Source organism: Thunnus thynnus, chromosome 4 (genome assembly GCF_963924715.1).
Source record: "Thunnus thynnus chromosome 4, fThuThy2.1, whole genome shotgun sequence".
NCBI lineage: Eukaryota > Metazoa > Chordata > Actinopteri > Scombriformes > Scombridae > Thunnus > Thunnus thynnus.
The window spans coordinates 33152692-33168054 of record NC_089520.1 but is presented as its reverse complement, the minus strand read 5'-3'; the positions used below and the strand labels follow the sequence as shown (position 1 = coordinate 33168054).

The 15363-nt window shown below is 42.5% G+C and overlaps 1 protein-coding gene across 5 annotated transcripts in view; it reads left to right on the top strand.

Annotated features, from left to right (window-relative positions):
- Positions 1–15363, top strand: part of iqsec1b (IQ motif and Sec7 domain ArfGEF 1b) — a 199363-nt gene that overhangs the window by 143792 nt on the left and 40208 nt on the right. Inside the window, exon 1 of one of the 5 annotated variants that reach the window (XM_067588397.1) lies at positions 5742–5852. The exons of the other annotated variants lie outside the window; for them this stretch is intronic. Coding sequence (XP_067444498.1) covers positions 5776–5852 — 77 coding nt within the window. The 5' untranslated portion in view covers positions 5742–5775. Of the gene's footprint in view, positions 1–5741; positions 5853–15363 lie in introns of those variants that run through there. 5 annotated transcript variants of the gene reach the window in all.

The window sequence follows — 15363 nt, the reverse complement described above, 5'->3', positions numbered from 1 at the left end:
GCCCTAACAAGCTCCACCAATCACAGTGAGGCCATTCTGTTTGTGGCCTGAGAGGTGAAACACAGGGCAAAAAAAAAAAGTCCACACAGCTCTCGCCACTGCTGAAGATCCTCAACACAACAATTCTATAAATGCAGAGCTTCTGTCATTTAGATTATAGAGACTGAACACTACAGAGAGATTTAAGTGAGTGAATCAAACTACAACTGTAAAATAAGCTTTATAAGATGAGCGTCAGGTTTCATTCACTCACTGTTTCTCACAACACCTATAAGCTCTGTCGGGAGGATCTTTCCTCAGCTGAGTGCACACGGCTCTAATCTTCTCCCTCTAAAATCAAAGTTGCTTTACAACTTTTACAACACAAAGGAGATGACTGGGTGCTTATTTTCCCGCACAGTGAGTTATTAACCACAGTTTGATATATTGATTAGGTGTTGTGAAGTGTTGTGTCAGTGTGTAGTTTATCTGAGGCTGATGTGAATCAACCCCATGGAGGAATTTTCAGCTGTAATGGTTTGCCAAACTGTAGTGATGATGATTACTGTTCAGGGAGGAATATGGCATCTGAGAAAGTGTAGTGAACAGAGAAATATTCTGTAATGAGGAGCGTTTTACTGAAAGCTTTGGAAAAAGACTTTTTTTCTCTCTTTAATAAAGAAAAGGATGGCAAATGTTTTGGAAATGTCTTTCTGGTGAGGAACTTAATGGCATCTTTTTATTCTTGCTTTTATTACTATCCACCCTTTAAAAATTTTCATTTAACTAAAGGAGTAGAGTTTCCCATAACTTTCCTCTGGCAATCAGGTGAGGTTTTGTTTGTGTCCGTCTGCATGGCATTAACCACCTCACACACCGCTTCATGTTGCAATGTGTGAAACAGTGCTGCTGATCCCTGCGATGTCACAGGCTGTCCTGCTTTCAGAGGCTTATGGAGAAAAGGTAACAAGCCGCTTTATCCTCATTAGCATCATTACATTATGACGTGTCTCCAGCTATTGTTGTCTTTGTCTGTCTCCACCCCTCCCTGCCTCCGTCTCCCTTGTTTGTCTGCCCTTCCTTGCCCCTGACTTCACACCAATGGAAGCAAAGGAAAATCGTGTTTTAGTGAATTTGCATGAGAGATGCAGGTGAGGAGAGACAAAGTGATGCAAAAGCAGTTGAGGAAATGTCAGGAGGAGTTTTCTCTCAATGCAGCTCTGTCCCACTGGAAGCGGTTTTACAACAAAAAACGCCATTCAGATGCTTTTGAGCGAGATGCTTAACTCCAGTCAATCCAGTGAGGCCAGCAGTGGCTGTGGGGTTCAAACCGATTGTTGCTGAAAGCTGTCCCCAGATAAATACACGTTAAAAATGGTCAGCAAAGAGCTGCCATCAGCAGGCAGCTGTTCTGCTCAATCACACTTTTCTGTTTTTGAAATAGATGGCCTTGATCTCAGTTACCATCAGAGATTTGCAGACATGCATCTGAATATTAGTCTCTCTTAAAAATGTAGGCAGTTGTTTTAGATAGTAAACTGATAGGGTTATTATATATAGGAGGGTTGCAGCCCTCATGCACTTGTGTCAGTTGCAATTTATGATCAAATTCAAAAGGGTTGCCCCAACACTTTTAAAGGGGTTACTCCACCAATTTTTCATGTCAAAATCACTTTACTAGTCCTGATGATACTCAGCCTGTGAAAACTCACTCAGTATGTTGGGTTTGGGCTTGTAAACAGCACATTTCTATTGAGCAACACACACCAGAAGCTTATGACTTGCATAAAATTACCCACAACAATTGTTTTATATGTAAGACTGTCAAGCAGTAACATCTTGTTGTGGTGGGTTTAAACAGTTCAAAGTTTGAAAGATGTGAGCATTTTGCACACCGTGAGGGTCTAACAAAGAGTCTAACAAACCTATAAGCTTTATATGTTCAAGCTGTTCAAATTAGTTTGACAGCGGATGGAGTTTGCTCAGTTCAGTTCATCTACCAATGACAGCCATGAGATGTGGTTGAAAGCCCGGAAAGGCCTTTTAAAGCTGTATCTTCAGGAATTTGGTTTTATCTTCAAACTAAATGAAAAATTGTAAAATAAAATAAAAAATTCTTTTACAAAAAAAATCTCAAGAAGAATTAAGAAATCTGCCTCATTTCAAGGTATTGTAACTTGTTTGCAGGAACTGAAATCATCTCTCAAATCAGTTATTTTTATGCTTGCTGTAAAGAAAATATTTTCAGCCTCAATAGTGACATAAGCAGCATCCTAAGTTGGATATTTTCACAGCATGGGGACCAGCAGGGAAAGCTTTAAACCTCTACGATGTTTTTATAGCCAAAGCTGAACTTGAGCTAAACAGGGACGCCACCTGTCAGAAGGAGCCATTAGTGGGAAATCCCATTACCAGTAATCCTATAGGCCCAGTGGTAAGAGCGCAGCAACTAGTCTCCACTCTCCCTCTCTCTCTGTTTGTCCTTTCTGGCACCGCCGACAGTCGTGCTACCACATCAGTCGTCGTGGCGACAGGCCTGTGAGTGCCAGGGTTAGAAGGGGGCACGACCCCTGGCAATCTTCCTACCCAGGTGGATAGAGAGGCTCGCTCAGGATATTAATGCCGCTCCATGCCAGCTGCAGGTTACAGTCACAACAGTAAGTCTTATCCTCTTAGGTCCTGCTTTTCTTCAGAAAGAATGCTGTTCTCTGTGTACTCGTTTGTTAAACTTCCCTGTATTGTCAGTTGCAGGGGTGTGTGCTTAATCATCAGCTTGTTTGTTAGCCAGTTTTGACAGTTTCAACAATGTGTTGGATCACAACATTACCATTTTTAGCAAAGAAGAGGCCTAGGCCTTTGTATCAGTGTTTTGCTCCTGTGTTGTTCTCAGTGGATCTCAGTCAGCGGTATGAGCAATGTAGACTGTAGTGGTGCCAACCAACATGTATTGTAAGTACCAAGTAGGCTACCAAAAGCTGCCACTGAATGTCAGATGTGTAATCTTGTTTATGCACACCCTAAATCCCACACTTCTAAATTATTACCCTACTTTAGGTTCTTCTATGTCTGCTTGTGTTTAAAGAACATTTAACATCATCACTAACACATTTCAAGTGGTGTAGTGGATCCACCAGAGTTATCACCATTTGTGCTTAAATGGTGATGATAAGAAACTCAATAGAATCAATTTTGTTATTCAGTCATAGGCCTTTAATGGAAAGAAAAGCAGATAAAGAGATAGATAGATAGATAGATAGATAGATAGATAGATAGAGAAAGAGAAGGGGGGGGGGGGGCAGGTCATGAGCCCCTGCCATTGGCTGAGGTGTTGTAAAGCTTGATGGTTGTGGGGGCAACCACAACAAAGGATCTCCTGAACCGTTCAGTCCTGCAGTACAGCAAGGTGAGCCTTCAGCTACAGCTGCTTCTCTAGCCCACCAGGGTGTTGTGGAGGGGATGACTGAGACTGTCCAGGATGGCCTGCACCTTACTCCATGTGCATCTTTCCACCACAGTCCCCAGTGAGTCCAACCTCCTGCCAAGCGCTGAGCCAGCCTTTTTCACCAGCTTGTCCAGCCGCCTTTAGTCCTTGCCTGTCATGCTGCCTTCCCAGCAGACTGCAGTGTAAAAGAGTACACTTGCCACCACTGACTGATAAAACGTGCAGAATTTTACTTAAGATGTCAAAAGACCTAAGCCTCCTTAGGAAAAAGAGTTGGCTCTGCCCCTTTCAGTAGAGGGCGTCTGTGTTCAAGGACCAGTCCAGCTTGTTGTCCAGTTGCACACCTAAGTATTTGTTCGTCTGCACCACCTCAATGTCCACCTGTCAAATGTTGGCAGAAAACCATCTCCATGGTTTCGGAGGTGTTCAGTAGGAGGCAGTTCTTGTCACTCCAGTCGCTGAAGGCCTTCGACAGGCCCCTGTACTCCCCTTCCTCCCCATTCCTGATACACACCACAACAGCAGTGTCACCAGAGTATTTCTGGATATGGCAGGACTCAGTTGTACTTAAAGTCTGCTATGTACAATGTGAAAAGGTAGGGACTTAAAACAGTCCCCTGCGGAGCCTCAGTGCTGCTCACCGCCATCCCAGAGACACGGTTCCCCAGTGTGGTGAATTGTGGTCATCCTGTCAGGTAATCTGAGATCCAGGAAACAAAGGAGGGATCCACCGCCATCCCTTCGAGCTTGTCTCTAAGTATGGCGGGGTTGGATGGTTTTAAATGCTCTTGAAAAATCAATCACCTCTAAATGGAAGTAGGCCCAGTTGAGCATGTAGAGGACAGCATCGTCCACTCTAGTGTGTTCCTGGTACGCAAACTGCAGGGGGTCTAGTGCATGTTTGACATGTGATCTCAGTAGGCAGAGAAGCAGCTGCTTCAGGGTCTTTATGAAGTGTGATGTGAGGGCCACTGGTCTGTGTACATTTAGCTCATCCAGGCACCCTACTTCGTGTACCAGTACAAGACATGATGTTTTCTACAGAACTGGGAGATTCTCATTTGTAGACTCAGGTTGCAGCCTCCCCAGCTCCATCCTCACCTCATCTGCTGTGAAGAACAGGGTAGTGGGCCCAGGTTTGTGGGTAGTTGCAGCTGCAATGATGGGGATGCAAACATGTGGAGGAGAAGGAGGGGAAGCTGCAGCTGAAGTGGTGGGAGAGTGAACAGGTGAAGCTGTACAGGCTGAGGCAGGGCAGACATTGCCATGGTGTCAAACCTGCTGTGGAAATGGTTGAGCGCATTGGCCTTGTCCACATCACCCACTGTTGCCTGGCATTCTTTTTTTGTAGCAAGTGATAATACGGTACAAACACAAAGTTAGTGTTTACAGAGCAACAAGGACATGCTGCGGCTCAGCTCAGTGCAGACGAGAGACGAAATTTTTGGTTAAAAGCGGATCAAAAACTCATTTGTGGAACAGTCATATGGGTCATTTTGGTCGAATTAGCCAAATGGCCTTTTACTGAAAAATTGCTGATTTGTCAATCATAATTTTGCCAGTTTTAGACCCAGTTCTTAAACAGCTACTTGTATTTAGAAGAAGGAGTAAGAAGAGGAGTAGCTTCTTAGGGGGGAGGTTGTTTAAAAAATAATCTGTTAAATCAGTCAAATCTGTTCCTTAGAGCAATTGTAACACCACCAATCACTATTTGTGCTTAAATCTTAAAAGTCTGAGCTGTTTGAGAATCCATCTTGTGTAAGTTATTCCACAGTGGGGCCTTTTAACGAAGGAAAAGCAGAAAGTAAACCTTTTCTCAAAGGATGATTGATTTTTGTCTGTGCTGGTGCTTGTTTTTCACAGTCATAATTTATCCTCCATTTTTTTATTTTCTACTTCGCTGCCAAAGAAATCTGTAGATTTTCACTGCAATCAAACTCAAACCAGCTCATCTTGTTAATTACTGCACTTTCACCAAGGGAGGAAGAAGCCATTGGTTGAAATGACTGAATTAAAGAGCTGCACACTCTGGGTTCTCAGAGACAGTGTCAGTCTCTTGCTGTAAAGGTGCAGAAACAAACCTTGACCTTGCAGCGCTGCTAGCAGAGGCAAGGACTCTCCAGGCTGCATCAGGCTGGACACACACAACTCCAAGGGGGGGTTGGGGGGATTGCTGGACAAGAGAGGAGAAGGGGTGGAGAGAGAGAGAGAGAGAAAGAGAGAGAGAGAGAGCGAAGAGGGGTGGGAGGGGCCGAGAGAGTCGTGTGTAGAGAGTGACAGAGGGGAGGGAGAGAGAGAGAGGCAGATAGAGGGTAGAGAGGGCCCGAGCTGTCTCTCTCTGAAGCTGGAGGTGAATGTGCAAAGATGATCCCTCGCTTTCATGCTGCCAGTGTCCACTCTGTCCCAGGCTGCTCGCTGTCTCTCTCTGCCGGTAGGGTTGCTGCTTTCACTTCTCATGTTTCTGTTATTTCAATTTTTCTGTAATGTCATTCTGTTTTGTTGGAAGCGCTTGTGGCATGTGGGTGTGTGTGCCTCCTGTGTGAGGTGAGAATAGAACAGGAGAAGAGAGTGCTGCAGGCTGCATATCCACTCTGTTTATACCCGCTGCCCAGGCAGGTGTCTGGCAGAGATCACTGCAGCAGCTGCACTGGCATGCCCCCCCCCCACCCCACCCTCTCCTCCCTTCCACCACCACCACCCTCACCCATTCCCTCTTCCCATCTCTCCCCTGTACTCTGATGTCATGGCAGCTGATGTTTTCGCTGGAGGACTCCCACCGCTCACTGCAAACTAGGGCTGAAGGGACGTTTCAACTTCTCAGACAGTGCCTGGACTGTTGTTGTTGTCCTTTCTGTCTCTCCTCCTGCCCCCCCCCCCACCGCCCCCACCTCCCCACCCCCCTCTCCAGTCATGCAGAGGCTGCTGTGTTCTTCAAGCAGATTTGCAGATAGCAGGGGGACACTGTTGTTTTTTTGTGTTAAACTCTACTGCATTCTGTTTCATTGTGCACTTGGCTACAACACACTGCTGAGCACAGGACGGCTGTGTGATGAATCCCTATTGATCATTTAAACAGACCCAGGAATAGTTCATTACATCAGGCTGCTCTCTGCTGACCTAGACAACATTCAACTTACAAAGTGGATGGGCTCCTGCGCCGTACTCCCCATTACTGCAAATGAGATGGAGGGTCACCGGCAGCAGTCACTCCTCAGCCTCACAGCATTTCTCTTCATCGCACACTTAATACAGTTTAATAGGTTTTAGCAAAGCACACATTAATTCATCAATAATGAGTTTAGGGCTCCGGCCCGCGGCACAGGATTATGTGTGACTTGTGTGATCTTAGTGGATATAATTCCATCTCTGAGGCCAGATCTGTTTTTTCAGTTCTTGGTTTATATCCTTGGGGGCAGGATTTTCAGGTTGGGTAGATTATGCAGCATTAAGCTGCTTGGTATCAGATAATTCTACAATGATGAAATCCTCTGTGGTTATGAATCAAAATGGGCTGAGCTCTGCTGTTGTTTTATGCTCACGAGAATCTCTGTGTAGTATAGTGAGTTTACCTTTTAAAGGACCAGTGTGTAGGAATTAGTGGCATCTTGTGGTGAGGTTGCAGATTGCAACCAACTGATAACCCCTCCCCCTCTGCTTCCACGCATGCAGGAGAACCTATGGTGGCCGCAAAACTCGCAAAAAACGTGAAAGGCCCTCTCTAGAGCCGGTGTTTGGTTTGTCTGTTCTGGACTATTGTAGAAACATGTCAGTGAAACACGGTGGGCTCCGTGGAAGGGGACCCATTCCCCTGTAGATAAAAAGGGCTCATTCTAAGGTAACAAGAACACAACGGTTCTTATTTTCATGGGATTATACATTGATTAAAACATACTTATGAATATTATAGTTCATTTCTGCCAAGTCCATTCTTCTAGATGCCACTAAATTCTACACAATGATTTCAGATTCAGTATATCACAGCTGTCGGGCAAGAAGAAATTTGTTTCCTTGTCCAACATTTATGAAAACATTTCCCGCCTGCTTTGAATCTGCAGCTTGGTCGTCAGCTTGATCTCAGCAAAACAAAACTGATGATGCAAAAAGTGTTCAGAGAGGATAACGCATCCAAATCTCTGCTCCCAACCACCACCCCCAGCCGGAGGAGCCTTTCCACCAGTAAAGTGCACCGAAGCATTTTTCATGTTTTAATGCAAAATACATCAGCATGCGTTAAATAAATCATGGGCCCATCAGAGGAGTTTTCAGGAGGAGTATTCAGAGCAAGAGCAGGCGAGGGAGCCAGGAAGCTGTGACAAGCGTAATGAGTCATCTCACCTTCTGTTTCAAAGGCAGTAGGTAGGGCTCAACCGATCGGACAGAGGCTCGTTCTATTGGCCGTCATTCATTATCACACCAAGGAGACTATACTGCAGGATAATGAATCTCATTGGAGTTTGCTGAGGTTGAATGGAATCCAAATCTAACACACTTAGTCATCAAAGCTGCTACATGACATTTGTTTTCATCATTCTAATATTTGAATTGTCCTCATTGTGTTTGGAGAAGTGACTTTTAAGTGGCTCATTTGAGACAGAGAATGAACAATCAGGCAGCTAGAATGATGTCTTATTTCACATATGCTCACGGTTAGTGGATAACCCAGCGACCAGATTTGTTTTGAGAACACATTGAATATAAGCGTCAATGCAGGCTTCACTTTGTCATGCTAAAGCATGAGGAAAGGCTGCTATCAGGTGTAAACATTGACTTTTACCCATGAGACCTTCTGTGTTGTGTTTTGTTTTCTTTACCAGGAGTGATTACCTACATACCTACAGTATGTTTACATTGTCCTCATGGGCAACTTCTTGTAGTTGTGCAAATAAATACTGTCTTTCCTTAGTAGCAAACGAGGAAACAGCATAACATAGTTACAGAGCTACAGAGAAATGTATTTGCGCATTCTCACAAAACAGGTGGTGTTAGGAGCTTGGTGATGTAGTGCCTGTCATTGGTTGTACATAGTTTTTTTTTTTTTTTTTTAAATGGACATGAAGAGGAAAGCCCTATAGTCGCCTCTCATTTTTCAAAGCAGGGTTATGTAAAATTGGATGGTGCAACATAACTAATTAATGCCGTGTATCAAACCTCAATACTTTTTTTTTTACTAACCAAAATGTGTTTGTAGCACTGAGTATCAAAAAAAAAATCTAATACTGAAAGAAAGCGTTGAATGTCTCGTCAGGATAATAATTGTATCTTGTAATGTATGTAAATGTATTTTTGAATAAAAAATACAATTGTAGTTTTGTAGAAAAAGAAGGCTAAGAGTCTACAGCAATTCTAGCAGTTCTGTGAGGCCATAGGCGCCTGGTTATGTATTAAAACTAACAAACTTGGAAAGATACATAATTGGTGGCTGGGTCTGGGGGTCCTCCTTCAGAAAAAAATAATGATAATAATTTAAAACAAATTCCTGCATTTCTACACCACCTAACCTCTTGGATTAAGTCAAGAAACAGCCACCTGTACTAGTCTAGATTAGTTCGATTGAGGGTGCTATGAGAACCAGGAATGCATCAAGAGCAGTATATAATTGGGTGGATCAGGACAGGAAATGATTATTAGAAGAATGGCTATTTCATATCGGACATTATATTTTTAAAAACATTATGTAGCCTAAAATGTTAGTAAGTTGCAGGCTACTAGGCCTAACAATTTCTATAAATGAAATAGTCTTACAACACATGACCATATGATTTGTATAATTAAATCTGGTTAAACAATGTTAAACCTGAGAGTTGCTGTTCTCAATACTCACAAGTCTAACAATTGCAACAAAGTACAAACAATTTGGATGAATGTAATGTCCAAACAACTGTCTAATTCCAATCCCACACACAGGTTCTAGTGGAAGCTATTAACACCACTAGCTGATGTAGTTGTAATATTATACAGGAATGAATAATCATACATTCAAAAGAAGATTATTTTAACCTACATTATCTCAAATCAAAGACTATTTTAATGCACAACTCGGAAGGTGATTTTTGCTCCTCAAGACTTAAAAGAGCCATGTTAGTTAAGGACTAGACCTGACTTCCCCTTAGAGTAAACTTACAGCTCTCATTTACCCTGTATGAGAAAATGAGAGAATAATCATAATAATGAAACCACAGCGCAGAGCACAGAGTGATGTGTCATCATATTTAAAAGTAATTCCATCCAAAGTCAGACTAAAACTGAAACTAAAGCAGAGTATTCTGCAGAAGTCTATACAAGTTACTTTCCACCGCCGAACATTTAACTATTTGTTAATTCAGACACTTTGATGCTGTGAGGCTCAGTCTGTTTGTCTCTCTCTTGTGACGGGTTGGACTGAACCAACTCAAAGTATGGACCGAAAACATCAGATTTCTTTATTACTTGTTTTTGTCAGTTGTTGAAAATAGTAAAATGATCATTGATATAGGCTGCTTAAATATTTATCACCTGATTGTGGGGACTGTATGATGATAAGTTTATTTTTAAAAAGACAAAAAAAGGGGTAGAAAAACCATAACTTTGCTCCCCCAATTGAATAATGGGGATGCATTTGCTCTACTTGGTCCATTGCTCAGGTGCCTATGTGTGAGGCTATACTTGCTAAATATCATAAAAAATATTGCTCACATCAGCGTAATGCTAGCATGTTGATGTTTAGCAGGTATAATGCTTACTATGTTCACCGTGTTAGTTTAGGACATTAGCATACTAACATCTGCTAAGTAGCACTAAGTGCAAAGTACAGCTGAGGATGATGGGAATGTCAGTGGGAGTTTTGCAGGTATTTGGCCATTAACCAAAGTATTGGACAAGGTGAAATTTTGACCTGATGATGGCAGTAGATAAAAAGTCAGGAGATCAGTTAATCCTCTGGGGACCATGACTGTGTGAACACAATTTCACAGCAATCCATCCAGTAGTTGTTGAGATATTTGTAGAACTAAACATTTTTCTGACTTTTCCCTTAGCGCCATCATAAGTCATTAAAATACATTGCCTCGGAACCATGTCAAAATCTGTGACAATCCATTTTGTAGATGTTGAGGAATATCACAGCACAAGTGAAAAAACTGCACGGCTTCACATTTCACCGGCATCTTGGTGTTGTAGTGTTGAATGTAACCAAACAGGCAGCTGTAAATGAGAAAATGCTCAATCCTCCCATATACCTGACATAAACCTGATAATTTTGTGGGTGTCAGTACTGTCGTCCGCCGTACAGACATAGTCCTGTGCCTCAGATGCTTGCTGATAAGATGTGTGGTTCAGCCAGTGTGCGATGCGGATTACAGGCTGTTTATGCATGCCCAGCACTGGCATACTGGGTCTCTGGGATTGGTGTCAACAGGTTGCCATAAGGCTCAGTAACATGTGGCATGGAAAAGCTGCAGGGGATTATTCTGCTGGTGCTTGCTCTGTCTCTTCCAATTATTACCATAATTACTGTCAACAGACATAACAGCTAGTGATGCTGTACATTGTGAACGATGGTGTGTCATAGTGTTTTAGTTTCACTATTACAACAATGCCGCCATTAGAAGTGAGCTATGGCTCCTACAAGCCAGCCAGGCACTACACAAGAGAACATTCGACATGTTATTACAAGCTGTGACTCTAGTGATGTTTCAGAATATTAGAAGATTAGGATGCTAGTTTCCTTTGGGATTAATGTTAATAATTGTGGAGACAGTTAACAGAGAAATCATTTAAAATTTGCCTTTTGCACATTTTGGATGTGTAATTTGTGTCTGTGGAGACTGAGTGCCATGTCTCCCACTGAAGGAGATTATTTCAATCTCAGATCGAGGCGACCAGCAGGTTTGTGGCTCACTGCTACTGCTCTAAGCTAATAGCAGCTCTCACTGTAGCATGACCATTTCAGGCAAATTTATGCTGCTGCAGAGCTGAATGATAAGTCTTCACTGAAAGAAATGCATATATGTATGTAGATATGTATCAAATATGTACATGTACATCAAAATATGCAAGAATATAAAAAATAAGATGCACAGAAACATAGATGAACCTTGTTGTTGTGACTGTGATTGGCCTCATCCAGTGGGATGCATTAAAATAAATACACAGCATGGCTTATGTGTTTTATTCACACAAACTGAATGGAGCTTTCATAGTGGGCACACTTTTCCTCGAGTCTTGCCAAGGAAAATGTAGACTCAAGTCTGTGCTTTGCACTCAACATCTGTGGAAAAGCTCACCCTTCTCACATGAAGCTTGTTGTGGCGTATAAAATGTTCTGTGTTTCAGCGTGAACTTTATGGGTTTAAAAGCCAACCATTTGATAAACAAGAGCTTGAGTTGGGGTGCCCTGGTGGCCTCTGGGATTAAGGCTCTGACCATGAATTTCAATGTCTCTGGCTCGAGTTCGGTATGCCCCGTCTCTCTTTTTCTCATTGCTCAACAGTGAAACATCTTCTATGCTTTTAAAGCGGTCTCCAACAACATAGCCGAAAGTATGTAACATATTAGAGGCATGGAGCACATGGTATTAGAAGCAAGTTGGAGTTGTGTGTTTTTCCACTTTTGGTAAATCCCTGTGTTTGTAGCCCATGGTAGTTGTGGCTTGGCTGCCAAAGGGCGGTGAAGAAGGCTGCCATATGTTCCTGGCGAAGAAAAACACTTCCAGCGACGAAGATATTCCACTTCCAGTGGAGAGGTGATGCACTGCAGGATGCATCCCTAGGTTAGAGCTGCTTGGATTTCATGGTCTTGATGCTCTTTTCGAGGCTCATTCTTGTCATTTGGTTCTTAACTGTTCATAAGAACAATGAGTGAATGAGCTTGAAATGAGAAATATTTTTGCTGATTGCTTTAAATTTCTGGCTTTGATTCCCTGGTGATTATCCCCACCCAACTGGCACCCAATCAGCAATGGGAAATATTTGCAAGTTCAGTTTGGTCTAGAGCTTCATTTAATTTGTTTCCCCGAAATCTCGGGGAATATCTAGTTTGCAGATGACAAGGGAGATTCTTATCGTTTAAACAGTTAATGGCACAAAAAAAGAATTCCTCAGTTTAGTATACACCTGACAGTCAAATGGCTCCCGTTCAGTTCTGTCCCATTCTGGTGATAATCTCTTTCCATGGAAAAGAGGCATCATGGTGTAGGTAACCTCAGGGAAGAGAAAGGAGACACAGTAGGGAGGAGTGCTCCTACCTGGCGATTACGTTAATGTGGCAGGCCCTGTCAGGTTGTTAGGATGTCTGTTTGGCAGATATTCAGAAGCCACAGTTATCCCCTTAGGACACAAGAACTCCTTTAACTCTTCTGTAGAAAAAACATTATTGTCGTGGGAGAAATCTCACTGTTGGAACTTGACGAAGACACCAGTTGGCCTCTTCAAAAAAACAGCCAGAGGTATCGTCAGTGCTTCCCAGTCCACTTTCTCCACCTAACATTGCTGAGTGCAGGTTGATGGATAGCTGGTAGGATGTGGGGCTCAGCTATTCTAGGAAGCTGCTGACAAATGGTTGAAATGGAGGCCCTCAGAAGTAGTTTCTGAAAATGATGACTGGATTAGAGTACAAAAATGTTCCTTCCTGTTCTTTTTGACATATTGTGCTATTCACCTTCTCATCCTTAAAAACAATTACCAACCTTTCCTCTTCATGACATCCATATTTTTCTAGCCTGGGGAAATAACTTCTGCTGACTGTCCAAATCGTATTTCACTAGAACGGAAAGTTGCTGAGATTTTAGTGCTCCTCCTGGACATAAATGAAACCGATCCTTCCAACCGTGCTGAGGCTGTACAGTAGAGGTTACTTACCACTCTGACACATGGATGAAGGTTAGCTGCTTTGCATTTACAGATAATGCACATACTGTTTGTATACTGTCATCAGTTTATCATGAGACTCATATGAAGCAGAAGCATCCAGGTTCCCTGTCTTGTACAAGCAGCAGTCATCCCCTCATACCCTGTAACATGTGATCCTTTACTAGCGTTCTTTGGAAATGCTTATTTTGTAGCACACCAGCATGACTTGCATGTTTGAACACCACCACACTTGTCTGCTCAGATTTGTCATGTTTCGGAGGTTAAGCGGAGGAATCTTTTTAAACGAGGACATCCTTGATGAACACAAAAAGCTGTTTCTGTCTGGAGATACGAGAGGAAGTGTAGGTTCAAAAGGTTAGCAGAGGTCACATGTGAAGAGGAAGAGCTCAAGAGAAGGAAATGGATCTCTTGGGGTAGAAAGAGTCAACCAGAGGCCTGTTCTTCATAAGGTATGAGTGCTAAGGATGTATTAATACACAAAGTAAGCATTTTTGTGGGCCCTGCTCGGCCCAGCCTTAGAGAAGACCAGTTGTCTCCTCTTGAATGTAGAAGAAAAATAATCTTCTTATTCAGCATGTGTTGTCTTGAATTTCTTGAGAAAAACTAACATGCCTCTGTCTCAGTTACCCCACTGGCAGTGTATTTGTTGGTATGCATGAGATATACTTTGGACCGGTTTGTGTTGCTTATAAAGACTAATATTGACAGCTCTGCCAGATGGGACTCACAATTAGTCTAATTACAAATGCTGCACGGACCTACAGGACAGATTCGGCTTGGCAACATAGGTCGGAAATGCAAATGCAGCGCTTACCGTCTTAGCAACTGTTTGATGTTGCCGAACACGATTTAAGGTGTCCGTATCTAAACCTGCATCAGCATTTTTATGTGAAGTAAATTATGCAGATTGACAGCAACATATGGCGGAGGACTCTTCTGGAGTATTAGGGATTACACTCAATGGAGGATATGAATTGCAGTCATATGATTAGGCTACAGCATTAGTTTTATGTGTCTGCAGATTGTGTAATGGCTTGTAAGCTCCTCACTGATAATGCCTCAGGGCAGAAGCCAGGGGTCTTAGAGTGCGGAGAGAGACCGTGCAGTAAGAGTGTTCATACATTTTAAATTTCTTGTTTTGACCATTTGGAGGGTGGTAGAACAAGCTAAAAACACATTTGACATATTAATACTTGACTTACTACTTATTGCAACTTACTACTTATGTAGTAAGTTTCTTTGGATAATGTACTAGCAAACAGCTGCTTATTGATGCATCTAGCAAACATGAAGTTCCACCAATTCCTGAGAAAAATATCTGGCTATTTAGCTGACATGTGACTTTCTTCCCCAGTTGCTTGATGTTGGGCAGGTAGTGTACAGTTGGTTTATCAGAGCTTTTTCACACAAAACAGGCACCTGCTGCTACTGGAAACAAGGTTGGTGAGAACGGTGAAATTGAGCCGCTCAGTAAATGTGCCATTAAACCAAAACCAAAGCTAAAAGGGATGAAAAAGCTAGGTAGAGCTGAGGGGAACTACAGAGTCAGGTGGTAATTCTGTGTGAGTTTGTTACTAAAAGTGAGACCTTTCACATCACACGTACCAATTTGATTCATTGTTTTCATATATAATATTTATTCATGGCATTTTAAGTAATGGAAGGGAGTGTGCTTTTTTTGTAGCATGGATCAAGTTAGTGAGCAACCGAGGAAAAACTGACAAAATGAGCTTAGTCTTTTTCTGTCTCAGTAGTTTTAGGGCAATTGAGATGGAAGAACCATGAAGTACTTAAGTGGCTCACTCTATCGATGCTTAAGTATTTGTAATTTGATTTCAGAATGGAAACTCAATTCAGCCTCTCAGACTATTCAAGTCACTCATAAGCTGTCCCATGAACACTGAGCTATATTTTCTCCTTCACTATTTAACTGTAACTCAGTGGGCGAGTTCCACACTGAGCCACTTCCCTATTTCTTTAAATTTCAGCCAGGGTGTCAATTGACAGGAAGAGAAGGGAGTTCTGGGTGTCGTATGCAGCACTTTTAGGACTGGTTATGTGATAGCATGTTTTGCAGTAAATAAAATGGGGAACTAT